Source organism: Acomys minous (genome assembly GCF_964271855.1).
Source record: "Acomys minous genome assembly, chromosome: 14".
Classification (NCBI taxonomy): Eukaryota; Metazoa; Chordata; class Mammalia; order Rodentia; family Muridae; genus Acomys; species Acomys minous.
In genome coordinates this window covers 6,829,152-6,856,811 of record NC_140496.1, presented here as the reverse complement: position 1 = coordinate 6,856,811, position 27,660 = coordinate 6,829,152, and the positions used below count along the sequence as shown (strand labels likewise).

Below are 27,660 nucleotides of genomic sequence, written 5' to 3'. Positions count from 1 at the left end.
TATTAGGAGCTGCGCCTTGGAATCTTAGCCAGGTCTCAGTGGGCTGGTGGTATGCTTTCAGCCCTCTGAAAGGACCACGGGAAGAACGGGAGGCAAGTTTCTCAACCTTCCTAAAGTTACCAACATAGGCAGCCTGTGGAATGGCATGTTAATGTTGGTGTGACCTTTTAGTTCCATGGCTTGCAAATGACTAACACACAGGAATGCGTGGGGTGGGGGTGGGGCTCCAGTGACATGCCTTGGAGTTTCCTGGTTAGACACCTCCCCAGAACGGGACAGCTTTGGCGATCCTGGCTGGAGCTACAGGTCCTGAGGAGAAGTTTGAAGTTCTTGGTTGGTCATGGCTCAGGAGTGGGGAAGCCAGAGGGTCTGCTGGGCAGACTAGACTGGACTGTTCGTGCAGAGCACACCTGGCTCTGCCTCCTCACAAGTCTGACTGTTCTTCTTGAACTATGGCCCCTCATCCTCGGCTTTTAGATTGTGAGGAGAAGACCCTTTAGGACAGAGAAGGGAACAGTCTGTCACGGGCCTCCCAGGTCTGACCTTGACCAGTGACACCTGTTAGCCCAAATTATGTCTTGCCACCAGGCCTGGGGTGCTGAGTCTTTTAGACTTCAAACCACATGGCCTCAAAAGTCCTCTTCCCTAAGATTTCCTAAGAATGATAAGCTACAGCCTGCCCTTAAAAACCCTACGTAGATTTGGGATTTGCTCTAAGAGGTCCCCATCTTTTCTTTTGTTTTGGTTTTCCCAGACAGGGTTTCTCTGGGTAACAACCCTGGCTGTCCCGGACTAGCTTTGTAGACCAGGCTGCCTCAAATTCACAGCGATCCACCTGCCTCTGCCTTCCAAGTGCTGGGAGTCCAGACGTGGGCCATCACCGCTACAATGGGCTAGAGGTCCCCATCTTAACTTCCACTGAATATGCAGGTTTCCCTCTTGCTAAATTTGCTTCTCCAGGTTGGGTGGACGTGAGGCAAGCTTTTGACAAGAGTCTCCTTGGTATCAGATGTTTATCTAGGTCCAGCAGTGGGCTGGCTCCCATCCTGATCTATTTCCCTTCCCTGCTTCCTGAGCTGATGGATCGGTTCACACACTTGTTATCTCACGACCAAGCTGGACCATAGGCGTGCCCTCCCCACCTCACTTCTCCCAGATGTGAACCCCCACCTCCCAGATGCACCGGATATGCAGATTGGATACAGGTGAGCTAAGTTTCCTTTGAGGCAAGGCCTGGAGTCCCAGCAGGTGGTGGGCATGCACCCTGAACCACCCTTTCTGCTCTTTGATCCTACAGGAGTCTTCAGCACCACTAGCTTCCACCTGGGGTAGGGGAGGCAAGAAGGAGAAGAAGCAAGTCCTCACCGTCCGGCCTGGCATCCAGCACAGAGGGACTTGAGAGAAAGAGTGAACCAACTCCTCCCCACCCGCGTGCTGCACTCCAGTCTCACGCTACACACCGCACGATACACATCATCACTTAGCATTCTAGGCTCAAGGCTCCACGCGCTGTAACAGACCAGGGGGCGGGGGCCCGCGGAAAAGGGGGTCGCGCCGACAGAGGTAGACAGGTCATTCGCTGACTGACCAACGGCGGCGGCGGCGGCGACGGACGGGGCCAGGCGGGCAGGTAACGGAGGGGATAAAAGGGCGGCGCGGGAGCAGAAGCATCTCCCAGTGTGCGGGTAGAGAACTGCTCGGCCGCGCCCAAGCCTCCAGGCTAAGCGGGAAACGCTAAGAGCATGGCGGGCTCGGGCGCAAAGCGGCGCCGGGTAGTGTGCCCTGAGACGGCGGCGGAGGCAGCCGCGGCGGCGGAGGAGCGGCAGGCGCGGGAGAAGATGCTGGAGGCGCAGCGCGCGGACAGCGTGAACTCCAGGGTGGAAGGCGTGACCCTGAAGCGCAACATCACAATGCTCAACGGTGTGGCCATCATCGTGGGCACCATCATCGGCTCAGGCATCTTCGTGACGCCCACGGGCGTGCTCAAGGAAGCGGGCTCGCCGGGACTGTCGCTCGTGGTGTGGGCTGTGTGCGGCGTGTTCTCCATCGTGGGCGCACTCTGCTACGCCGAGCTGGGCACCACCATCTCTAAGTCGGGCGGTGACTACGCCTACATGCTGGAGGTCTATGGCTCGCTGCCCGCCTTCCTCAAGCTTTGGATTGAGCTGCTCATCGTTCGGCCCTCCTCACAGTACGTCATTGCGTTGGTCTTCGCCACCTACCTGCTCAAGCCGATCTTCCCCACGTGTGCGGTGCCGGAGGAGGCAGCCAAGCTAGTGGCCTGCCTCTGCGTGTGTAAGTAGTAGTGGTCCGGGCTAGGGCGGGGCAGGCGCCTGTGTCTTAGATTTTCTACGTCCCGCGTGCTCATCCCAGCATCCTTCATCTGTCCATCCCAGGACCATCTCGGCAGTTCCAGGTTCAAGTCACGGGTTCCAGAACCCACGTGCTTTTCTTTTCTTTCTTTTTTTAAAAATTTATTTATTTATCATATATACACAGTATTTTGCCTGCATGTACACCAGAAGAAGGCACCAGATCTCATTATAGATGGTTGTGAGCCACCACGTGCTTGCTGGGAATTGAACTCAGGGCCTTTGAAAGAGAGCAGCCAGTGCTCTTAACCTCTGAGCCATATCTCCAGCCCCCACGTGCTTTTCTTTAACCCATTCACAGTGTCTACACTTTCGGGGCAGCCTTTGTGAGACCTCCGTGGGTCCCGTCTCTGACCCCGCGGTGGGCATCCCACTTTCCGACCTGATTCCGTAAGATACGAGCGACCTAGCCTGCCCCGGGTGAGAGCAATAGCCCCTGCCTCTTTCAAAGCACCACGTGGAGTGGCTGATGTGCCAGTTTCCTGTTTCAGCTTCAGTTGCTGACTGGTTGCTAAGAGGGAAATTGCAGTTGAAAAAAAAAAAAAGATCACATACGTTCTTCAAACCGGCCTGTCAGGAATTAGTGCATGGGCTGACTCAAAGAAAACAGTAGTCATAAAATTGTGTGTGGTAGTGAAGGCTGCTTGCTCATTTGGGGTGGATGAGCAATAGAGCCCTGTATAGGACTGGAGCTTGGCTGCAGTCTGTGTGGGGGTTTTGGGGCTCCCAAGATGTGCCCGGTAACAGCTGTTGATTGTAGCCCTTGCGGGAATTACAGGTCAAGAAAAATTGGCTTCTGTTTTCTAAAACAGTTGTGTGATCCCCCCCCCCCCCGTAAACCCCCAGGACTGGGGAAAACAGTCATTTGAAGCAAATATTCAGGATTTATAGGGGAAGAAGCAACCTGAAAATCATGTTGCTTTCAAATTTTACAGATGAGCTTAGGCAGCTACGCTATCTGTGTTTTAGGAGCTGTCTTGATAATGCACACAAGGAGAGGGTGACAGGGTTGCAGGGCTACACTTAAAAGTGTTGGGTTGGATCCACAGGGTCCTGGAAACCTACAAGAAGAACTTTATGGCAGGCAGATCTGGGTCCTGGGGTCCTCCTCAAACTAAGGCACCAGCCAAGGAGAATATAGGCAATAAACTTCGAACCCCTACCAAGACCTAGGTGACGAACAAGATATTCTCCACCATTGAGTGGACAGTGAGATCTGACTCTCACACGAACTCTAGTGCCCCTTTTCTGACCATGTCCCCTGGATGGGGAGGCCTGGCGGCACTCAAAGGAAGGATAGCAAGTTACCAAGAAGAGACTCGATATTCTAAGAGCATATATAGGGGGAGGAGGTCTCCCTCAATCACAGACATAGGGGAGGGGAGAAGGGGGGAAGTGGGAGGGAGGGAGGAATGGGAGGAAACCGGGGAAGGGCTAAAAATCTAAATGTAATATGAATAAATTAAAAAATAAATATATAAAAAAATTTAAAAAGTGTTAGGTTGTAGCCAAGCATGGTGACACACGCCTTTAATCCCAACACTGGGGAGGCTTTTTTTTCCAGTTAAGAGCACCTCTACCCAAATGACTGTAGCTTGTGTCAAGTTGACATAAAACTAGCCAGACACTTAGTCAGCACCCAGATCTGTCCTGTAGATCCCTCCAAACTGGAGGTGTAATTGTGGCGGAGCTGGGATGTAGCTAACCTCACAGGGCCATGGCTGTCTGCTGAGGTGCATAGGAGGGCAGCAGCCTAGGTTCCAGAATGCAGCCCAGGTTCGGGGTGGTGACCTGCTCACTGTTCCTCTGCCACCTGTGTCACCTTCCCAGGCTTGAGGGTCTGAAGGACGTGGCCTGCTGACCAGTCTGAAGCAGTGAAGGCTTGCATCCTGTCCTTCTCCCGGCTGGGTGGAGGCTGGGCCCCCTGCCTGCTAAGGTGGCAGAGACAGGCAGCGGAGAACACTTCTCAGCATCTCAGGAGTGGTAGAGACTGCCTGGCATGGATCCTCCAGTGCCAGGAAACTCACTACTTTCCACCAGTGAGTTGGACAGGGGTTTGGACACTCTTAGCCAGCGTGTGCCTGGAGACTGCCCTGAGATACTTCCCACCTGGAGTGAGAGTAGGAGCGTTGTGGTTCTGATGTGAGAAAAGACCCTCTGAGCTTCCACTTGTAACTGTAAAATGGGGATCCGTCCTGCCGGGGTGCGGATGGAGGACTTTATTTAGCGTACACTAATAGGCCTGTGTTGGAGTTTCTGGGCACTGCTGCTGCCATGACTGAGCTGAGGCAAAGGCTGGGATGGTGCTAATGCGCCAGTGGCCCCAGTGTCTGGGTCCATGAGCTCAGTGCTGCCAAGGGCTTTGTAATTAGTGTTGAAATCGTCTTTCCCAGCTAGACATGAATGAAAGTGCATGCACACTGAGCAGATGACACTCAGACATGTGTAGTGCACAGAACCTGTGACCAGGGCAGTTAGGAAATTAGGCATTTAAACATTTCTAGGTCTGCCCCCGCCCCCTTTTGGTGTTGGAGATGGTGTATAGACTACTGGGTAATCCATAGCATGCCCACATTCTCTGTCCAGAAATGGTGGCCAGTGCCTCCATAGTGACCACAGTCCCAGGCCCTGAGACACAGATGAGGGCGAGCACCCGACAGCATTGTTTTCTGTGTGGCACACACCTGGCCTCTGCATATTTCCTCGCATTTACCCTTTGCAGTCCATGTAGTCATTCCTGTATGCCACGGCTAGAGAAACTGAGGCAGGAGTAGGCTGGAAGCACCCAGCCATGCCTCTGCGCAGTGTAGCAGATGCCAGGGTCCTGGGGTAGCCTCGGTCACTACATCCAGGAGTCTGTTCTGCTAGCGTAGGGGCACAGGCTGCTCACAGGTTCATTAGACTCCTGAGGAAGGGCTCTGTCTTGCTGGTGTCTATAGGCAGCTCTCCAGGCTCCCTTTTATCGCCTTGCCACTATCTCCACTGGAGTGAGCTTTAGACAGAAAGCCCCGTCTGTTCCCCTGGGAAGTCCTGGAGGTTAAGGTGCCTCTCATTGTCACCACTGTCCTCAGCCACATCTGGGGTAGTATGGGGTACCACAAGGCTCAGGGAGCATAGACCCCAGCCAGCATGACTGGACACAGCTGTGAGAAGCTGCCTCAAGAGTAGTGTCCAGCCGGGTGTGGTGGTGCATGCCTTTAATCCCAGCACTCAGAAGGCAGAGGCAGGCAGATCACTGTGAGTTCAAAGCCAGCCTGGTCTCCAGAGTAAGTCTATGACAGCCAAGGTGACACAGAGAGACCCTGTCTTGTGACAAAAACAATAGTGCCCCTGCCCCAGGCCTTGCCCATTCTGCCTGCAACCAACATGCCCGTGTCAGATATGCCCCCAGATAGCTTTGTTCTTCCATTGCCTGACCCAACTAAAGCAGTCACACCCAACAGCCCCTGTCGTTTAGCAGTGTTCTGAGCTGTTGCTTTCCCAGTGGCTAGCTAGCCGCATCACATCTGTCTGCTCCAGGTCGGCTGGGAGCCTGATCGCTGAGCACCAGCCACCAGATGAGTCCTCACCAAATATTTTTCTGTGAGTACAGTGTGTACGGCTGTGCCCACACTTCCCCTTTGCCAGGATTTGCTGCTATGTAAAGAATTAGTAGGATTTCCCATCCCAGTTCTCAGGAGCCTGGTGTGTGCAACCTGATCCACACTGAGTCACCCTGCCCTTGGGGCTGGCCAGCATGTGTCACTGCTGAGACCTTTTGGTGCGGCAGCTGCTCATGGCCAGTGAGGGCCTGCCTTCAGCCCATGCATCTGCTCGTGCCAGCAGCTCAGGCTGCGGGAGTGGAAGGGTCTTTACTGGGTTCCCTTGGAGGTTGTCAGTCTGGGCTGTGTGGGAAGACGGAGGGCCACAGACATGGCCTGAGCCAGCTCCCGACTCTCTCTTGAGCTGTGAGCCCCCAAGACTTGTGGTCCACAACAGGATGGGGTTGATTGTCTACACATGCTGCAGTGCCTAAGGTAGAGGTTGCAGAGGATGCACCTGCTGAGGGGAGCAGCTCCCTACAGTGCTGTATAGTGCTGTCCTGAGTTATTAGGCCTATTGAGCTGGCAACTCCCCTAAGCCCAGGGATTCATGGTTTTTTGTTTTTGACTGCACCTGCTGGACCTGATAGAGATGGAGAGCCTTGGAGTCTGTTGCTGGCAGCTCCATCCGCTACTCCCCTACCCCCAACACACACAGAGCCTGTGGCCTGGTGAGGCCTGAACTCACTCCAGTCAGCAAGTTTATTGTAGTGTTTGTCACCATCTGATGTCTGCCCTTAAATACTCAGAAAGCATGTGCACATGCACACACACCTACCTGCACTACAGCTAGCCTGCTGTAGTGCTGCTTTAGAGATGTAAAGTTAGTCCCGGGTCTGCCTGTGGACTTACACACCTGAGTGCCACCCTCCTCCAGGAACTGCTGAGTAACTGGAGCAAAACTCACCTATATTTTCTTGATAGCTTACTGATGGGGGAATTGGGGTGCCATGTGTAGGCAGATGTGTGAGACCCTGCACATGTGTACATGTGTGAGATCCTGACTCAAAAGGCTCAGGTAAAATTTTTAAAAATTAGTAAAAAGAGCTGTCTAACAGGCTTGCTATCCCAGCACTCAGGCAGCTTGGGCAGGAACATCTTGAGTTGAGCCAGCAAGGGCTACATGATAAGACTCCCCACTTCCATCTATAAAAACTGAAAAGAAAGAACAAAAGATTTCACTGTAGGCTATCCAGGGCACTTGAGATCGGGCTCTTTGAAGAGTTGAAGTTCCTAACCTTTGACCCTGGCCACAAAGAACCACCTAGCTTATTAAAACAAGTCCCCAAAAGTCAGCCCACAGGCAGGCAGAGCTTTGCCTCTGGGATCCTAGCCAGGAGCACCTGACCTCCTCTGTGCCCCAGCCCTGGACTGGACCCCTGCCTGCCCTGTGGGGACTCATTGCTTTACTCTCTCTGTCCTTCCCCACAGTGCTGCTCACGGCTGTGAACTGCTACAGTGTGAAGGCTGCTACCGGCGTGCAGGATGCCTTCGCTGCTGCCAAGCTGCTGGCCCTGGCCCTCATCATCCTACTGGGCTTCATCCAGATAGGGAAGGAAATGGCGACCGGTGAGTGACTCATCGTGTGACAGCCACCTGCTAAGTGTCCAGTCTGGTGAGGAGTGTGCCTGGGGCTCCTTGACTGCCTCACCTGCGACCTTGATTGGCCCCAGGGAAAGTTGAGTGGTAGAGGAGACTGAACTTCAGAGAATATATGCAAAACCCTGTCCCTAGCTAGTGGGGAAGAGTCTGTGATGCCTCTGGGGGCCCAATTGTCCATCCGTCTATGCAGGAAGTTGTGTCAAAGCTTCTGTCTGGCTGGGCCTTGCTCACTACAATGCCCCTCCCCCTGCTTTATGGCCAGGATGTCCTACATGTTGAGGTGCTCTCTGGGGCCTGATGTGTCTCACCATTTTGAGATGGCTGTGGGGTTCTCACACCTGGCCACTGTCCATAAGTTTCTTGGTGTTTCTCAGCAGTGATTTTCTTGTTAATTGTCATGTCTGTGTGTCCAGGGACTGGCAGGCAATGGGGATTTGGCTTCAATGACATGTGTGAGTGCTTTCAGGAGTGGGGTCACTTCAGGAGCAGGGTAGCGAGCCCTCACAGTGTCTGTCTTCAGATGAGGGCCCAGTGGCTGGAGAGCCAGTAAGGAGGGAGCCCAGGGCTCAGGCCTGGGATACACCCTGCCACTCAGTCCGCGCCTGACATGAGGAGGGTCGGGTTAAGACGGCCTGGGCTCAGCCGGGCGTGGTGGCGCACGCCTTTAATCCCAGCACTCGGGAGGCAGAGGCAGGTGGATCACTGTGAGTTCAAGGCCAGCCTGGTCTACAAAGTGAGTCCAGGACAGTCAGGGCTTCACAGAGAAACCCTGTCTCGTAAAACCAAAAAAAAAAAAAAAAAAAAAAAAAAAAAAAAGACTGCCTGGGCTTTGGCCACACACTGTATGAGCTTCGGGGTGTGTCTGGATCTCTGAGTCTCTTTCCCTGGCTGCCTTCTGAGGCTGATGGGAGGAGGGCAGGAGGAGGTAGGCATATACACACAAGAAATGCTCTCTCTGTAATCTGACAGCATATGCTCTGCTCTGCCAGTTGTCTGGAAGCCCTAATACACACACACACACACACACACACACACACACACACACACACACACTCAAGTCTGTCTGTCTCCCTGGATCTTTGTCCACCTATCTTTCATAACTGTAATATTCCACAGTAAAAGTGCATGTGATTTATTAAGTAGTCCCTGTGTGGGAGCTAGGAACACAATGTCTGGGTTTTGAATTCCAGCCTTTATGGGGTACACTGAAGTGGAGGTGCTGCAGCCCAGGCCCCGCCCAGGGCCACTGTTTGTGCTTTCTCCTTCGCATTTGTCTCAGTCCCTGTCGTGGTCTAAATGAAGCATGGACAGGGGCTGACTAAGCTCCTGCCTGAGAGCTGTGCTGTGTGGTGGCCATTGCTGCCCAGAGAGGTGGGGCCACTGCTTAGGTTGAGGCAGAGCAGAGCAGTCCCCCCGTTCTCAGCATAGGTCACTTACAGGAGTTGCGGAGGAAGCCCCTGGTCCCTGGTGTTGCCCCCAGGCAGAGGCAGCAGGGACCCTGTTCTCTGAGTGGATGAGAGCAGGCTTAGCTTAGAGCTGGGGTTTGGTTGGGTCTGCCCCCCTTTCTCACCTTTCTGTGTACAGGGTTCTAACGGCCTAGGTCCAGGAAGCTGACCACCCAGCCAAGGGGCAGTAGCTGCCGCCTTCATTAGCTCCATTCTCTGACTGTGCTGAACATGGATTCACAGGTGCTCGGGGAAGCCCAAGTGTGGGGCCTCCTCCTGCAGAGGGGGCACTATCTGCAAGAGCTCCACACCCTCCCTGTGGCAGAGGTCCTCTGTACATTGTTTATGTGTGACTGGCACATTTGCCACTGTGCTTGAGGTGATGGAAACCCTGGATCATGGCCCCATTGGTGCTTCAAGGGGTGGGCTCGGTCTGGCAGGATTTTCCACGGGTATGTGAACTGCCCACCGGGAGTCCAGCAGCAAAGTGGCCTGAGGCCTTTGCTGTTCACCTACTAGGAGCCTCTAGAGAGCTCCAGAGAGTTCCATCCAGCACCTTGCCAAATGCCCTCAGGAGGCCAGTTGCATCTCTGGGATCCTGGTAGACAAGGCCTTGGGCAGAGGTTCTGTTCAGTTCTAGGGAAAGAGTGGAAGTGAGCGTCACCTGGACACGCCAAGTAGTGTCAGGAGGGACCGTAGTGTGGGCCCACAGCCCATCACGTGGCAGAGCATGTGGCTGGAGGTAGGCGGTCTGCAGAGGACCCTGGTTGGCTGTTGTGATGAGATATAGTGAGGAATTTAGTACCGGAACTTGCTGCTAGCAAAAACAAACCTGAGAAGGGGACAGCAGAGCTTTTGTCAGGCCTGAATGCACAATGTGTTTATAATTCCGGTGGCTGTGGCAAGCACACCCTACGCCCCCAGCAGTTCCGTTCTGGGCTCCAGAACGCAATGCAGTGGCTGTGAAATTCCTTTGCAGGTCAGGGGGCGGGGTGGGGGGGTGTCTGTTATCCAGATGGACACCTTGGCTTCTGAAGGACACAGTGTTGGAATGCATGCTCCTCTCTTCAGAGCACTTGCCCACCCCATTGGACACAGAGTCCTTGGAGACTGGGATGGTCACCAGGTCCTTGAAGGCAGAGGCCCTGGCTCTGGTCATGAACTTTCTCTGATGAAACATCTGTGGGTCTGGAACCATGGTGTCCATTTCCACCTAGCTCTGGGCAGCCTCCTCATTGCCCACCCCAGCATCAGGTGACCCTGCTGCCCAGGCTATTTTCTCATCAGGAAAGGTGATGAACCTGTCTGTGGGCATCACTCATCTACCCTGCCAGCCTTGCACAGAATCTCTGCGGGGCCTTTGCGTGGGATCCAGTGAGGACTTGGCCAGTAGTCCAGAGCCCATGTCACTGTATGAGGATGTCAGTCAGGGAGCCACAGAGCTGTGGGAGAGAGTTGCAGACAGAGCTAAATAAGGCTCTGACCCAGGCCGTGAAGGGCCTAAGCACCCGCTTGCTTTCCCCAGGTCCCAAGCGGGAGTGCAAGTTCCTAGCAGGCTGTGGAGAACTCTGCCTGTTGCTGCTATCATAAAGCGTCTGCACTTGATCCATGGTTTCAGACGTGCAGACAATGCCCAGACTGGCAATAGACCTGACTGGCCGTGACTGGATTGTGGGTGGGATTGGTGAGTTGGCCAGGGTGACTCCAGAGAGGTCCTGGAGAGAGCCCAGAGGACCGGAAGTAAGAGAGACAACAGGTTACAGATATGGTGGTCAGGGACTCCACGTCCTTGACCTGTTGTGTCTTTCTAGTCAAGCGGACAATTGCTCTCAGCACCCTGAAGGGGCTGTGGCTGGAAGTCAGACTGTCCTAAAACATGAGTGGGTGCCAGGCCTTCTCAAGGCCGCCTGTGGGAATGGGCTATGGAAGGTTCCTCCCTTGTGCTCACCCACAGGCCCAGGACATCAGAGGACACCAAGTAGCTCTCTCATGGTTCTGCTTGGGCATGAACCACAGAGCAACAGGATAAACTCATCTCCTGAGGCCATTGCAGGTTGTAAGGGACAGCTTGCAGATGATTGTGTCCCCTACAGCCCTCTCCTTTCCTCCCACATTGACTGCCCAGGGGGTCGGGTAGGGGGCTTTAATGGCTGTCACCATCCCACCATTCATACAATATGAGACCATCGTCATTAGCCTGAGCTGTGAGTGAGTGGTCACCTGCTCTGCCAGGGATCTGAGAAAGGGAAAGTGCCACCCCATATGTTGGCACAGGTCAACAGCAACGAGTAGACTCGATTGCGTGTATCCTTTGTCAGTAGGGGACAGTGACCCACACCTGGCTGAGGAGACCAGCCCTTTCCCATGTTTCCCTGGGATTGTCACCTGTCTCTTAGTGAGGTGCCCTACGATCAGAGAGGTGAGGCGTCATGTCCTGGGTCCTGCAGTTCATGGGCACAGAATGCAGGGTCGCAGTGCTGTGTCAGAGTGCCGAGGTGCAGCTGCTTGCTGCATCATGTTGTGGGAAGGCTGATAGCCACGTTCTGGAGTGGCCAGCAAGGTGGCCTGGATCAGCAGCACTCTCCAGAGCTCAGGTGGGACCTGCAAGGACAAAGGTAGCAGTAGTAGGCAGGGCTGGCCGACTGAGAGCTGCCCAGTTCATGGGTAACTCCTTTTGTGTTCTCAGTGGGTAGGGAGTCATCTCTGGGGTCTCTTCACATAGAAGCACTGTGTGTATTTTGGCACCAGAACCATGTCTAAAGTCTCTTTTCACTTCCCTTAGGGGTTCAGTGTCCATATGCAGATAAACACACCAGGATCTGAGCTAGCACTTGAGCCGCTCTGTGAACAGAAGGCAGAATAAGCAGCCTGGAGCCTCCAAAGCTATTCAAGGGAAGCCTGAGGGCATGATGGGAGAGGGTGTCACCTGGGTGCCCCAGGGTTGCCTCAGCTCCACTGGGCAACTTAGGGTCTGGAGGGTTGTGGAGCTGCATCATGCCCAAGGCCTCTACATGGTCCAGATGCATGGTAGGCTTGGCCACCCCCAGAGCGGCAGGCCACATGGCTTCCTCATCTGTTTCCTGGGTCTGAAGAGGATCCTTGTTGGGTCTGGAGCCCATTAGTTCACAGCTGTCACTCATGCCATTAACTGATATATGCATGTGGCCCCGGAGCCTGTAGGGGACAGAAAGTAGGCTCACTGCGACACTGCCCTTGGGTTGAGGTTGGCTGTGGGGGTGCTATGGCTGGGTGAAACTTCAGCTAGCCCCACAGGAGCACAGTGGCCTAGCTTTCTCCTGCCTGCCAGCTCTGCTGTCTTAGAGTGGACCCTATCTCAGGATAACTAATTCTTCCATGCCTGGGGCCCAGGTGAGTTAGTGACATGGTCTTTCCTCCCAATCTCTGATATACCAGGGGCAGGCAGATCTCAGGACACACCAGCCTTGGGGAGTCTCTGTCCTGAGTCAGGCTGCAAGACAGGCATGTCCCGAGGATAGGAAGGAGGCCAACCCTGTCCCTTCCCAGTGTGCACTCCACAGTTGTGGATACCTCAGCAGGCATCTGTCAGGGAAGGCTGGGTACTGGGGTGGGTTCCCATGGTCACAGTGTGTGTGACACACTGCCTTTGTACTACTCATCCCTAAAGTCCTCTTCCTGGGGTCTTGAGCATTACCACCCCAGCCACCCCAGCTCCCTAGCGTCTCCTGCTCTATAGAGGACTCTGATGGTGTCTAGGGCTGCACCCTGCTAGGGGCTGTGCTTATGCATAGCTTCTCACAGCCGTGCTGTCAGCCCCGTGGAGAGGTGCATTTTATGGCTGAGGATGGGAGGCCTGCCAGCCAGGCCTCACCTGACATAGCCAGAGTGGGAGTAGGGGCTCTGAGATGGTCCGCAAGCCCAGGGGAAGGATCGTAGCTGTTGGAATTCTCTGGCCCCAGCCAACCTGTACCATTAACACTGTAAGCTGGCCCGCTCATCTCTCTTTTTACAGTGGCTCGAGAGGAAAGAGGCAGTGGGCGGCCCTGCGGGGCTGCCCTGCCCCTGCTGCTGTTAAGTTATCCAACTCTTATTTAGTCCATTGTTTGTGGACACACATCGGTCCTGAATGGGTCTGGCAAATAGGACTGAGGGCGTCTGCCTAGGGCCTGGCAGTGCCTCCTTGAACTGTGGAGGCCATGTTGAACACATTCATTGAGCAGCATCTCTGATCTGTGCCACTAGTGTCCGCTGCCCCTATCCCCACCCCCACCCCCACCCCCACCTGGAGATGTGATAACCTCAAGGTTTCCAGGTTAAGGTGGGGCAGTTACATCTAAACCCCAGCCCTGCCCCACTTCCAACTCGGTGCCTGTCTGTTTTCCTCTTGTAAGCCACTGGAATCAGGCAAAAGGGAGCCAGCTGCCTGTCAGTATCAGATAGGTGGGTGTGGCCACTCCCACAGCCCCTCAAGCCACCAAGGTGGACTGCAGTCGAAAGGTGACCGGGTACAGTGAGGACATCCTTGAGTCAGTCCGGCCTTGGAACAGCTTGTGAGACTCCAACCTAGCAGATCTGCTGCCCATCCCATGGTGCCTATGAAGAGAAAGCTGTTTACACAGACATCCAGGGAAGCTGCGGACTCCAGTCCTGAGCCACTGTGCAGCATAGGCTGCAGGCACTACACCCAGCCTGTCGCAGGCCAGGCTGAATGCCGTAAGCCCTGACACATCACTGGAGTGTGGTGCTCCCCTCCATCCTCTCCATGGTAAAGGATGGCTATAGATTTGAGATGGGCATGCTGGTCCAAACCGTGCGTCCCTGGCAGAGAACTGTCTGCTGAAGGATTTCAACCAATCCTCCTGGCACCTCTACCCAGGATGGACAAGAAGCAGGCATCCTGCCCATTGTACTAAAGATCTCACAGTCTGGGCTGTTATTTCTCCCGGAGTCCTCCTGCAGTACTGGGTCCCCAAGGATAGCCAGGCTCGTGTGTTCCCGGGAATAGAGCCACGGAGATTCTCAAGACAGTGTCTTGTCACAGCAGCTATTCAGGAGTGCTTGACACATGAGACAGCTGGGACATAACATTCTGGCAGCACTTGCAGTCACACATAGTGACCCAAGCATGGTGTTGTCCTCAGGGCAAACACTGAACTTATGTCATTCATAGTGTCCTGAGCCTGTGCGTGTTCTCAGCTCGAGTGACTGGGGTATATTTCAAGGTACTTGTGGAGTCCAGGCTAAAGCTGTCTGTGTTGACCCAGGGTGGGTTCTGGTCACTTTTCCAGTGTCTGGCACTTGTCCCCATCCCTTAAAGGGTAGCAGCTTGGATGCTTACATAGCTGACAGATCCTCATGTGTCCTGCACAGCTGCTCTGTGCCTTGGTTTCCCAACTGATAGGAGAAATGCTCCCTCGAGTGGAGATGTGTGGGTTGGGCCTATGAACATAAAGACTCTCCTTGTTCCAAAACATTCCATTGCAGAGCGCAAGGGGAGTGCCCTGGGTTGTGGGAGGCACTTTTGAAGGTGCCCTGTCCTGAGCTGCCCTGAACTGCTCACCACAAACCAGCTTCTGACTACCCTGTGACCAGGACCCAGGCAGATGGGGAAGTGGATAATGCTCTTCTCAGAAGACTAGGCCTAATGTGGGGGGTGAGGGAGGTGGGAAGCCCAGGACAGCCTTAGCTCAGACTGCAAAACAGAATCATGCCCACACATCCAGAAGACCATGAAACGCTAGTCCAAGCCTTCCTCCATAGTCACGCCCTGACACAGGGCTGAAAGACATTCTGTGGAGACCTTCTTCACAAGGTCCTTTGGTGACCTTGACCCTGGGGTATGAGGCAGGCAGCCTGGCCCCAGGGCAGCTGGCCTGATGTCTTAAGAAGTTATTTTATAACCTAAATAGGTAATTGAATCTCCTCTTTGTATTTTTTCCACAGCAATCTGTAATCCCCAGCATGGCAGAATTCTTTGTGCTTCCTGAAACATCTTTTCTTTCTTTTTTTCTTTTTTTTTTTAAACAGAATTAATCCACTTTTTTTTTTTTAAAAGCCCTTATGTGGTTGCCACAGCTGGAGCCTGGGTCCTCTGGACCCACTCTGGTGTGGGTTTGCACAAGATGATCAGTGAATTCCTGATAAGGAGACTTGGTGAACACAGTTTCTTTCTAGAGATCGGGTGTCAGGTAGCTGTAGGTCTTGGAAATGGCATCAAAAGTGGCCTTGGCAAAGTTGCCCAGGGTGGCAGTATAGTCCTTGGCTGATGTGTAGCAGTCATCAATACCGGCCATCATCAGTAGCTTCTTGGGCACAAGAGCTGAGACAATGCCAGGGCCTCTGGGGGCAGGAATGAGACGCACCAAAACAGAGCCACAGCGGCCTGTCACCTTGCATGGAACAGTGTGTGGCTTGCCAGTCTTGTTCCCCCAGGAAGCCTCTCTGCATAGGGACAATGGAAAGCTTGGCCAAGATGATGGCCCCTCGAATAGCAGTGGCTACCTCCTTGGAGCACTTAACATCAAGACCAACGTGACTGTTGTAGTACCCAATAACGACAAAAGCCTTGAACCTGGTCCACTGGCCAGCTCGTGTCTGCTTCTGCACTGGCATGATCTTGAGAACCTCATCCTTTTGAGATGCGCCCAAGAAAAAAAATCAATAATCTCGGATTCCTCAATGGGCAGGGAGAACAGATAAATCTCCTCCAAGGACTTGATCTTCATATCCTTAACCAGGCAGCCCAGCTTGGTGACGGGGATCCATTCCTTCTCTTCGGCTTTCCCTCCACGAGCCCCGTGGCCTCGACCACGGCCTCGGCTATGACCGCGGCCCCTAAGACCGCTTCCTCCGAGGAAGCCACCTCGCCCTCCTGACCCTGGCCCCCCCCCCCCGGGTCCTCCGGGCTCATCCGCCATTTGGTGTTTTCCCGAGGAAGAAGAAGCCTGAAACATTTTTTTCTACAACACTAGGATCAGAATCAGCTAGCAGAATATCATCCATGTAATGGTATACAATAGATTGAGGAAACTGCCTACGAATTATTTCTAAAGGTTGTTGCACAAAATACTGGCATAAAGTTGGGCTATTCAACATTCCCTGTGGAAGTACCTTCCAATGATCTCTCTTCATTGGAGAATTACTGTTCAGAGTAGGTACTGAGAAAGCAAACCTTTCCCTGTCCTTCTCATGCAGAGGTATGGTGAAAAAGCAATCTTTTAAATCAATTGTAATTATATGCCAAGACCGAGGTAACAAGGAAGGCAAAGGAATTCCAGGTTGAAGCGAACCCATGGGTTGAATCACCTTGTTTATGGCCCTCGAATCTGTTATCATTCTCCATCCACCTGATTTCTTTCTTACCACAAACACAGGGGAATTCCAGGGACTGGAAGATTCTTCGATGTGTTGAGCCTCCAGCTGCTCTTTCACTAAACAGTGAAGCGCCTGCAACTTTTCTTTTGTTAAGGGCCACTGCTCCTGCCATACAGGTCTGTTTGAAATCCACTTTAGGGGCAGGGCTGTTGGTATCTCAGCAGTGGCCCCTCTTATAAATTTTGACACTCTAAACCTGAAGAGTTCTGAGGTTGGTCAGTGGGCATAGCTTGTGGTTGCCCCTGATCACTTACATTAATCTCTTCCCCAGAAGCGTGTACCAATTCACCCATATTTTCAACATTGTTTATCTCTGTATTTGCAGGAATAGTAATCTGAGTACCCCATTGTTGGAAGAGATCTCTTCCCCATAGATTTATGGGAATGTCAGCCACATAGGGTTTCAGCCTCCCTGTCTGCCCTTCTGGTCCCACACACTCAAGCCACTGCACACTTTGTTTTATTTGAGATAACTTACCAATTCCTACAATTTCTGTATAAACTTTCTTAAGTGGCCAATTTTGGTGCCAAGACTTCTGACCAATGATTGACACATCGGCTCAGCTGTCGACCAAGCCTTCTATCTTAACACCATTCAGATGTATAACTAACTTAGGTCTCTGATCATTAATTACTGTTTGCCAGAACACACGTCTCCCGGTGCTTCCGAACGCACCAGTCCTTTCCACTGGAGCGGCTTTGCCCTTAATGTAGGAAACAGTAGGAGTAAAGCAATTTTATCCCCGGCATTGATTTTCATCTCCTTTTTTACACATGCCATGATTTTTATTTCCTCCTTAGAGTCTCCATCTATAATACCAGGATGCATAATAAAACCCTGAGAAGTCAGCCCACTTCTTCCCAGAACCATTCCTACTGTGCCTGAAGGCAAAGGACCGAAAACACCAGTATTTAATTTGTAACATTCAACCTGAGGAGATAGGGTAAGGAGACATATTTGAAGCCAGATCAAAGGCTGCCCTGCCTTCAGTGGCATGCATTAGATCACTAATACTCAGTTCCCATTTTCCTGTGGGTTTGTCACTTCTGGACTGACCAAAGGAATTCAGCTGGCATTGTTTACGGGGGCCTGAGCCGATGGCCCCCTCCTGCCATTTCCCGTCGGCAAGATAATGCCTTGCACATCTCTCTTAGACTGACAATGTTTCCCTTTCCCACAGTGACTACAGTGCCCTGGGAGTCTTGGTACCTCATTACCAGAACCTCCTTGTTCTCTCCTACGAGTTATGTTTTCTCCCAGTTTCTTTGCACATGACCAATTTTACCACAATTAAAGCACCGAATATTATGATATCTGGTCTCTCTGGCTAAAGCTTGTCGCACAATATTATTTTGATATTCCTGAGTTAATATTAACTGTCTCTTTTACCCAGTCATCTAGTGGAGTGCCTCTTTCCTTTAATGGTCTAAGCACCCTCTTACATTCAGTATTTGCATTCTCATAAGCCATGATAAGTTTTAATGCCTGTTTGTTGTCAGAATCTGGCAACATCTTATCCACAGCAGATCCTAATCTCTACAAAAATTCTGTAAAGGGATCCAGAGGTCCTTGGAACACGTTAGTAAATGGAATAGTTGTTTTCCCAGGTTCTTCTACCAGCTCCCGGCTCTCAAGGCTGCCTTACGATACTGTTCAATCACTCTATCTTCAGATTGAATTTGTTCTCTTAAGTTAGCATATTGTCCTTCACCAAGCAATTGATCTCTATTAATATTTATTCCCTGTGTCCTATTTTCTTGTTCTATTCTTACAGCCTCTGTTCGCCACCATGATAACCACTGTAACTGTTGTGCTGATTCCAATACCGCCTGCAACTAAATTTTTCCAATCTTGGGAAACAAGTCTATTCTGCGTGGCCCAGCTGTTTAACATTTGTTTAATGAAGGCACAATGCATACCATATTTGACGACGGATTCCTTAAAATGTTTTAAATACATCATGTCTACAGGATGCCAGGCCATTTCGTCATAACCCTGAGCACCATTTTGCACTGGCACGTCTTACAGTGACTGGAAAAGTTGAAGGTGTCTCGGCGACTCTGGAGGTGTCCTCCACCGGGACATTTTCCTCCAAAGACCTTTTGGTCTGTCTGCCTTCCTTTTCCTCTGGTTTTTGACCTCCATGCTTTTAAACCAAACATGGCTTCTGCTTTTCCAGCCTTTCCAGTTTTTTCTGCATTTTGCCCATTTGTTCAGTCAAGTCAGTAATTCTTTCCAAAAGGATAGAGCTTATTGTTTCTTTCCTCAGTCTTTCCATCTGTCCAGTCAAATTTGCAATCTTTTCCAAAAGGATAGAATTTATTGCCCTTTCTGGCTTTTCTATGTTACTAGCCTTCCTTCTAAAAGTGAAATACAATAAAAGAACAATGAAAAAACAGGGAATTCCTTCTAAGTATAAGGCAGGAAAGAGTTTTGCAATGGTAGTTGCGACTTTGCTGATACCCTGAAACAGCATTTCTGTACCTTCGAATTCTGAATCTTCTGTCATACCATTAGAAACTGTGGAACTCATTGGGCCCCACGTTGGGTGCCACTTTTCTTAACCAATATATTTTATTAACAACTTAGTTTTGATTTTTTTTTTTTTTTGGTTTGGTTTTTTGAGACAGGGTCTCTCTATGTAGCCTTGGCTGTCCTGGACTCACTTTGTAGACAAGGCTAGACTCGAACTCACAGAGATCCGCCTGCCTCTGACTCCCGAGTGCTGGGATTAAAGGCATGCGCCACCGCGCCCGGCCTTATTAACAACTTAGTGACCGAGCATACGGCACTTACAACCAGACTAACCAAAACAATAGGAAATGAGGATTAATGGACACAATAACAAAACCATAAGGATATCAGTTCCGAGGAACGATTCTCCGGGCGAGAGCCACAGGATTTCTTCTGCTGGAACCTAGAGTACCCAGAACCCAGAACCTCAGCAGGAGGCGGAGCCCCAAAGCCTTCCCTCGAGCGGTTCTCTCTAGGAGCGTCTTGAAGGGCAGCGATGAACACCCAAAACTATCCCAAGTCTCCAAAAAGCCCCGCCTCCATTCTGGGCTCATTTATGTATCTCCTCCCAGAGTCTGTTCACAGGATCTTTTCAGCTGGCAATAATCAAGCTCCTGCAGGAGGTGCTTGGTCTTCTAGTGGATTAACCTCACCTGTTCTCTCACGAGACCATTCCAATCCTGCACTTGAGATCCTAAAAAACAGGTCTATCTCTGCTTCATCTGGGAAGTCACCAACTCTGGAAGATAGTCAGAGCACACCTGGAGTCTGGGCTGTATGATCATCTGAGTGAATGGATCCTAAGTCTGGTGATACCACTGGGAAATGCAAGGGCTGATATGAACTAAGTGAAGTGGCCTCTCCTCCAAGCAAGGTGTCTTGGCTCTGTCACATTACCCTGTCCTTATCTGTGGGTGAGTTCTTCTCACTTAATTCCTAGCAGCCCTGGACCAAGGTCTCCTCAGCTTCATAGCAAGGGGTCAAGGTGGCAGCCCTAGTTTCCATGTAGTCCTAAAACTTTTGTGAGCTATGTGAGGGACATCCTGAAGGGTCACGGGACTGCCTGCTCCTGACCTGTTTGCCTGTCCTAAGTCTACAGCGATCTCGTGGGCTTATAGCCAGGGTAGGAGGTGATCAAACAGCTACATGTGTGCAGTCAGCTGCAGTGAAAAGTCTGCACTCTGAGCTTCTGTTTGTTAGAGTATTTTGTGGCAGAAATATTGCAGTGTTACCTCTGTCCAGATCCTCTAACTGGCATTGTTTTCTTTCAGGTGATATGTCCAACCTGCGCTCCAAATTATCTTTTGACGGCACCAAGCTGGACGTGGGGAACATTGTGTTGGCATTGTACAGTGGCCTCTTTGCCTATGGAGGATGGTAGGTTCTGGAATGTCTAAGACCCATGGCCTGGGGACACATGGTCCTGATGTACACAGAATATCAGTGCCCTAACCATGCAAAGACCACAAGGAACATCTTGAAGAGCTGCACAGCCACCTACAGGTCACTACCATTAGGGAACAGGCAGGGACAGCTGGGTCCTACCTGCAGTACTCCATAGGGTGCCCAGCCTGGCCTCTGCTTTCAGGACAGATGTATAGAGACTTGGGGTGTCGAAGCCCCACAGAGTTGTTTAACAGATGGGCTGTGTGTTTGCCTCAGATAGACTTGGCAAAATAACAGAGCAGAGTGAGCAGCTGATTCCAAGGTGATCGCTGGTCAGGGGCTGTCAACAGTAGGAGCCCTGGGAAGCCCGCAGAAGACACCCCTATCTGTTACTATCTTAGTGTTCTGTGGCTGTAAAGAGACACTGTGACCAAGGTAACTCTAATTGGGAGCTTGCAGTTTGAAAGGGTTAAGCCCTTACCATCACGGCAGGGAGCACAGCAGCATACGTGGCCCTGGAGCCATAGCTGAGAACTTTACAGAGCTGCAGCTCTCCTGATCTGCAGGCAGCAGGAGAGATACCCTGGTCCTGATGTGAGCTTTTGAAACTTCATAGCCTGCTTTAGTGGCACAAAAGCCACAACCAATTCAACAAAGCCATGTCTCCTAATCCTTGGAGTTCATCATTAGCTGGGAACTGAGCATGCAAATAAATGAGCCTAAAGGGGCTGATGTCATTCAAACACCTCGCCCTCACCCCCATGATTGTTTGTATAACATGACATATTGTTGCCTGCTTTCTAGGAACTATCTGAATATTGTCACAGAGGAGATGATCAACCCCTACAGGTATGTACAGAAATGGCAGAGACATTTCGTCTTAATATGAGAGAAGAGGCTATCACTATAAGAGCCTGTAATGGGCCTTGCCCAGCTTCTAAAAATAATTTATTTTTATTTTATGTGCATTGGTATTTTGCCTGTGTGAGGATGTCAGATCTTGGAGTTAAAGACAGTTGTGAGCTGCCATATGGGTGCTGGGAATTAAACCTGGGTCCTCTGGAAGAGCAGTCAGTGCTCTTAACCGCTGAGCCATCTCCAGGCATCCGCCTTCCCTGCCCAGTTTCTGTGGAAGGCTGAGTCAGGGGCAGACAGGAAGTATGACGCAGGGATAGGGCTGGTTCTAGGCCAGAGATGGGTACCTGTGGCTTCTGGCCGTGGACATCAGCTGGCGGAGACTTGTCTGGGGTGTACAGCGCTCAGTAAGGCTATGAGTGTTCACACTGGGCAGTCTTGGCTCTCTTCAGCCCTCGGAGCCACCAAAAAGATCTGCAGTTTTTCCGGGATGGTCATGCAAGCTATGCCTCAGCTGTGGACAGCTGCCCAAGTCCAGTGGGTTTGTCCAGCCATGTGCTAACACTACAGGCATCCCCATTGTTTGCCCAAGCAGTGAGGCCCAGACATGGAGCCGCTTGCAAAGGGAAGGGAGCCGGGCTGCTCACCCTAGGGTCTGGCTGCACACTGACATCTCTCCCCCTTCTTCCCAGGAACCTGCCCCTGGCCATCATCATTTCCTTGCCCATTGTTACACTGGTGTATGTGCTGACGAACCTGGCCTACTTCACCACCCTTTCTCCCGACCAGATGCTGGCATCTGAGGCTGTGGCTGTGGTAAGACACTGCCCACCAGCTCCTCCTAGGCCCTATGACCACTCCTGGGCCGGCCACTCCCTAGACCTATGACCAAGCCAGCCAGGCCTGGCCCTTGTGCCCAAGTCTCACCCTACTTGGGGAGACTAGTGGTCATCACTGGTGTCTGCTAAAGATGAGCACAGAGGATGTTGCCAGGCTAGCTGCATGGTTGGGGTGGGGCCTTAAATGCAGCTGCTTAGGTAGCGCCATGCTTATGGCAAGACAATGTGGGTGGTCACAGGCTCTGGGCACAGGTGGCTCTGTCACGGACCACAGTGACTTAGGGGCTGCTGCTGGGTCAGCAGCAGTGAGCATGCTCTGGACTATTTATGGCACCAGAAGGCATAGCCAAGTTCCTCAGCAGCCCCTGCAGCTCCTGCGCTGTCCTTCTGAGCTTGCCTGGAGGAAAGGCAGCACTGTCTAGCCTTTATTTAAGTGTTAACTCTGGGCTCGTGGCTCATAAAGAGCCACTGCACCAAGCTCCTGGCAGATGTGCAGCAGCCCCCAGTGAGGGAGACCTGTTCAATATTACCCCGGGTCCCATGGGAAGGGATCTGGGCACCTTACGTGTGTGCATGATACGTGCAGAAGCCTGACGTGTGGGGCAGCTACGGGCCAGGTCAAAGGCTGTGTCACAGACTACGCTGCTCCTATGGCTGGAATTGAGACCTTTCTGTACCCTACTGTGGCTGACGCTCACCGTGTGTTGTCTGTCCAGGATTTTGGGAACTACCACCTGGGAGTCATGTCCTGGATCATCCCGGTCTTTGTGGGCTTGTCCTGTTTTGGCTCGGTCAATGGGTCTCTGTTCACGTCGTCAAGGTAAGTGTCTGAAGCAGCCTAGAGGGAGCCTCTGCTGCTCCACACTTCCGTAGGCTGCCTGTTGTGTTGATGATACACAGCAGGTATCAAGTAAGTGGACGGCCCTGAACAGAGGAACTGTTCTGACCCTCGCTGTTCATTCAGGTCATATCGTGGGGACCCTGAAGTGAGGTGCAACCCCAGGTTTCTGTCCTTGTTAGCCCAAATGGGCCCCTCCCAGTGTAGCTGACAACCTCCCACCCAGCTCCACCTATCTCCCCTCTATGTCTGGGTGGTGGGGCCAGGGCTGACTGCCCACTGCTCCATCCACAGGCTGTTCTTCGTGGGATCCAGGGAGGGCCACCTGCCTTCTCTCCTCTCCATGATTCACCCACAGCTCCTGACACCTATGCCTTCCCTGATGTTCACAGTAAGTCTGCCATGTGGTCCTGCCCTGTCTATCCTCACCGCTCTGGGCCCCATGTCTGTGCTCAGAGCAGTGTATAGTTGGGAACACTGTATCGTGCACATGGCTGCACTAGACTGCAACACCACCAGATTTAAAGTTCAGAACCCCACTGTGGTTCTAAAGAGATAACTCAGCTCTGTGAGTTCAAGGCCAGCCTGGTCTACAAAGTAAGTCCAGGACAGCCACACTTACACAGAGTAACCCTGTCTCAAAGAACAGAAAGAAAGAAAGAAAGAAAAGAAAAGAGAGAGAAAGACAGACAGACAGACAAGATAACTCAGCCTCAAGTATTTGAAGTGGATTCCCTGCCCAGCAGGATGTCTGCTCCATCCATGCCATGTTGATGGCCTCAGCCCTCAGTTGGACTCCAGTGTTCTTCCTTCTGTGCCCATCTGTTGAGTTATGGACCTTCTCTGTTGCTGTAACAGCCATCCCGACCCCAGAAAGCCTCAGATAAGAAACATTTACGTCTCACACTTCCTTAGTCGGAAACCAGGGTTCTTCAGGAAGTGTGGTCAGTTAGTCAACGTCACTTTGAGCTTGCTGTTCTGTTGTATGCTTTGCTGGAAGGCACCCTCATTGGGTATTTTGCCAAGGGAGGCCACTGTAGGCAATACAGATACTTTAGCTGTTCCAGTCTGAAAAGCGCTGGACCATGGGTCCACATGCAGTTAAAAGAGTTGCTTCTTAAAACAGCAGCAAGTAGCCGGGCATGGTGGCTCACGCCTTTAATCCCAGCACTCAGGAGGCAGAGGCAGGCGGATCTCTGTGAGTTTGAGGACCGCCTGGTCTATAGAGCAAGGTCTAGGACAGCTACACAGAGAAACCCTGTCTCGAAAAAACAAAAAGAGAAAGAAAACAAGAGCAAGTTGGTGTGCTCAGCCAGACACTGGCAGAGATGTTGGTCTCCTGCCCAGTGGCCGCTGATACCCTCCCCCATCAGGACAGCCCTGCACCCTCACCTGGCCCTCTTTGCTTTCAGTGTTTCATGACCCTGATGTACGCCTTCTCCAAGGACATCTTCTCCATCATCAACTTCTTCAGCTTCTTCAACTGGCTGTGTGTGGCCCTGGCTATCATTGGCATGATATGGCTCCGCATCAGGAAGCCTGAGCTGGAGCGTCCCATCAAGGTGAGTATTGGGCAGTGTCCCCGCTCAGTCCCTAGGTGTCATTTTCAGAGATGGGCTACATCCAGGGAGCCATGGACCAGCACTGCCTCTGGTCTTCCGCTACCCAGCCTCCATCTCTCCTTGGCAAACAAGGATCCTGTTCCCTTACCGCTGAGTACCATATGAAGGGAACATGAGACCTGAGCTGCTGGGGTAACTGCAAGTGTCAAAGCTGTCCTAAGACTTGCAGTGTGGTGGCCAGCAGCTTCTCCCTGGGCACAAGGCTGACCCAATCACACCTGTCATGGAGCTTTGGGACCCTACTCAGTGGTCTCCACCAACAATACAAGGAACATGGTGGCCAGCTGGTGGGAGACGGCAGCCATGCTGGCTTGTGCTCCTCAGTCACCCAGGCTGTGGGGAGAGAGGTCAGACTGCCCTCCACTAGTCTGTAGGAAGCTCAGACAACCTGTGGGCATTGTCCCCTGTGTCAGAGTCTATTCCAGTGAGTCTTTACCCACAGTGGGAGTCCAAGCCGGTGGGAATCTGGGCTGCAGTCTGGCATGAGCCCACACAGGAAAGCCGAGCTCTGCCTGCTGGCTCATTCCGCGCACAAGCTTCTCTGCCAGAAGCCTGTCTGCTTTGGCTAGTTGTAGGCTGTGGCTTTGTGGTGAACATTTATGGCCACAAAGTGTTCTGAGAAAGCAGGATTCCTTGCTTGTAGATGGGTAGCCAGGGTCTTCCGGGAAGGGTCAACCTGCTGTTCACCTGCTAGATGGCCATGGTGGGTATTGGAGGCAGGGGTTTCCATGTCTGATGTGGGGACTGCAGAGGTGACCTCTGCTGTCCTGTGGAAGCCTCAAGAACCTAGGCTAGCTGTTTGCATTCCTTCTATAGCAGGAGAGCTTTCGGTAGTTGGAAGCCCAGCGCCATGTACTGCGCTCAGAGTGACACTGAACAGGACAAAGCTTGTGCTCTCCCAGGCCCATGACAGTTGAGGGCAGCCGAGGGGACCAGGTGGAAGCAGTTAAGCTACTTCAAAGCAAAGGCCCAAGGTCTAGGGAGACGTGGCTGGGCAGACCCAAAAGAGAGGATGACAGCCCCGGGCCACATGCCAGCCGTGGGGCAGTAGCCCACGGGCCCTGCACTAATGTGGGAAGGAGAGCGTGGTAGCTTACATGGCTCCATTCTGTCTTAGGTGAACATGATCCTCCCAGTGTTCTTCATCCTGGCCTGCCTCTTCCTCATTGTCGTGTCCTTCTGGAAGACACCCACAGAGTGTGCCATTGGCTTTGCCATCGTCCTCAGTGGGCTGCCTGTCTACTTCTGCGGGGTCTGGTGGAAGAACAAACCCAAGTGGCTCCTGAAGGCCATCTGTGAGTACGCACGGCCAGGGTGGGGGTGACCGGGGTGAAGGAGTGTGGGTCCTGCCGCGGGTACCCAGCAGGCCGAGAGAATCATTCTGGGCCTCAGGCGTTGTGGCACTAGGCAAGGGTTTGGGTCACTAGTACAGTGGGCTGGCATTGAGAGTAACAGGGATACAAGGGTGAGACACCCTAACTGGTCTTAGCAGGCATCCCATGGCCAGCTGCCCTTGCCAACTGGCAAAGCCCCACTGCTGGCCACTAGCTTGGACACGGTGGCCTGACAAGAGATAGAGCCTGGAAAACTTGTGTCTAAGGCACCCAGCTCAGGACTGGTTCCAGTTCACTGAGGACCTTGTCTCACCCTCCTAAAGCCCTTGAAAGAGCAGTACATGCAGACCTGAGCTAGCACTGTGGTCTAGAGGCCTTTGAAGCTGCAGAACAGGGAGACTGCTCCAGTGGGTATAAGGCTTACTGTGGAAGCCTGGACACAGGCAAGCAGCGGACCTACTGAGCCATCTGTCCAGGCCCATCTCTTGGAATTCCATAACTAATAAATGGACTAGTAGGCCAGGCGTTGGTGGTGCACACCTTTAATCCCAGCACTCAGGAGGCAGAAGCAGGTGGATCCCTGTGAGTTTGTGGCCAGCCTGGTCTACAATGTGAGTCCAGGACAGCCAAGGCTATACAGAGAAACCCTGCCTTGAAAAAAATAATAATAATAAAGAAATAAAAATCAATGGGCTGGTGAGAGCAAGTGGCACAGTGGGCCCTGGCCTCCAGCTCATGCCCCATCTTCCACTGTGCTCACCCCTGTCCTCTCCACACAGACCACGTGACAGTGTTCTTCCAGAAGCTCACACAGGTGGTTCCTCAGGAGACTTAGCCACAAGTCCTGGGTGCCACAGGGAGAGTGCACACTGACTGCTTCAGACAACTCACCTTCGGAAAAGCAGCGACCAGGCCTGTCCTTCCCCACAGCTCCAGTGAGCAGCACCAACTGTCTAGCATCGTCCACTGTCCCTCCAATGGTCAAGTGTCCATAGTGGCTGTGAAAGAAAACTGGTACGAACTTGGTCCCAGAAGCCAACCGTCTACACATAGCGCACAGCGCAAGGCGTGCTGTGGTCTGAGGCCTGGTCTTTCCAACTCTCCGGGGACTGCCACATCTGGCCTTCTCCACTCTGATTTTTTCTTTTGTTTTTGTTGCGTGCATTTGGTCAAGTTTACACTACCAAGACGATTATTATATTTTTAACAAGACAGGGTAGCAAGGAGCACTAGATGTGTGGCCAGAACAGTCCAGCTCTGAATGTGAAGGCTGCTGGCCACAGCTCTTCTCCCAAGGCTGTTCAGTAGCACATGTGCCTCAAGAGGACCACATCACTGTCACCAGGTTGGAAGAACTACTGAGACTCAGCTGTTACCTGCTCCACTGTGGACCTAGCCTGACAGATGGACCGCACAAACGCTAGTTTGGCTTGTTTGGTTTGTCTGGGATCCTAGAGTTGGAACTCCAGCCTTATTCCAATGAAGCAAGCACTCTGCTGCTGAGTAACTTGCTCAGTGTTATAAATGTGGAGCTCAGGTCTCATCGTCTTAAAGTCCTGGTGATCCCTCTTCCCCTGGCCCCACATGGAGGAACTCTTTCCAGCTGTAACCCCTAAGCAGCTGGCTGCCATAGCTGGCAGCTCATAGGAAGAGCTGGCTGCCAGCTGTCCCCCGCAGCGCCATGTGCTCTTGTGCCCACTGGCAGGCTGTGTCATTCAAGGGGCTGTTGTGCTCTGGCCCTTGCAGACACAGCACCACCCCTCCCCTCTTATAAAAGGACCAGGAAGGCTGACCGTGACCAGCACCGTGGTCTCCCACACACCTGTCCACCTTCCACAGTGACCGCCAGCAGCTCTCTGCCACATCCCCACTGTCCTCTCCTTATCTCGTAGCCACTGTACGGAAGAATAGGCACCAA

The 27,660-nt window shown here is 52.3% G+C and overlaps 1 protein-coding gene, 1 long non-coding RNA gene and 1 pseudogene across 3 annotated transcripts; 1 reads left to right on the top strand and 2 right to left on the bottom strand.

Annotated features, from left to right (window-relative positions):
- Positions 1-1,545: 1,545 nt before the first annotated feature.
- Positions 1,546-27,660, top strand: LOC311583661 (large neutral amino acids transporter small subunit 1-like). Its single transcript, XM_084757444.1, has 10 exons — positions 1,546-2,295; positions 7,385-7,522; positions 20,140-20,245; positions 21,059-21,103; positions 21,802-21,925; positions 22,665-22,768; positions 23,081-23,177; positions 24,199-24,348; positions 25,526-25,703; positions 26,522-27,660. Exons 1-10 carry the CDS (start codon positions 1,743-1,745, stop codon positions 26,575-26,577), a joined length of 1,551 nt encoding a protein of 516 aa, XP_084613570.1. The 5' UTR covers positions 1,546-1,742; the 3' UTR covers positions 26,578-27,660.
- On the bottom strand, positions 12,140-20,133 carry LOC311583662 (small ribosomal subunit protein uS5-like; annotated as a pseudogene). Its single transcript has one exon. The product of its transcript is annotated as a small ribosomal subunit protein uS5-like (transcript).
- Positions 23,184-25,571, bottom strand: LOC311583663. Its single transcript, XR_014774627.1, has 3 exons — positions 25,506-25,571; positions 24,179-24,379; positions 23,184-24,044 (listed from the first exon to the last, which is right to left on the bottom strand). It is a non-coding gene; the product is annotated as an uncharacterized lncRNA (long non-coding RNA).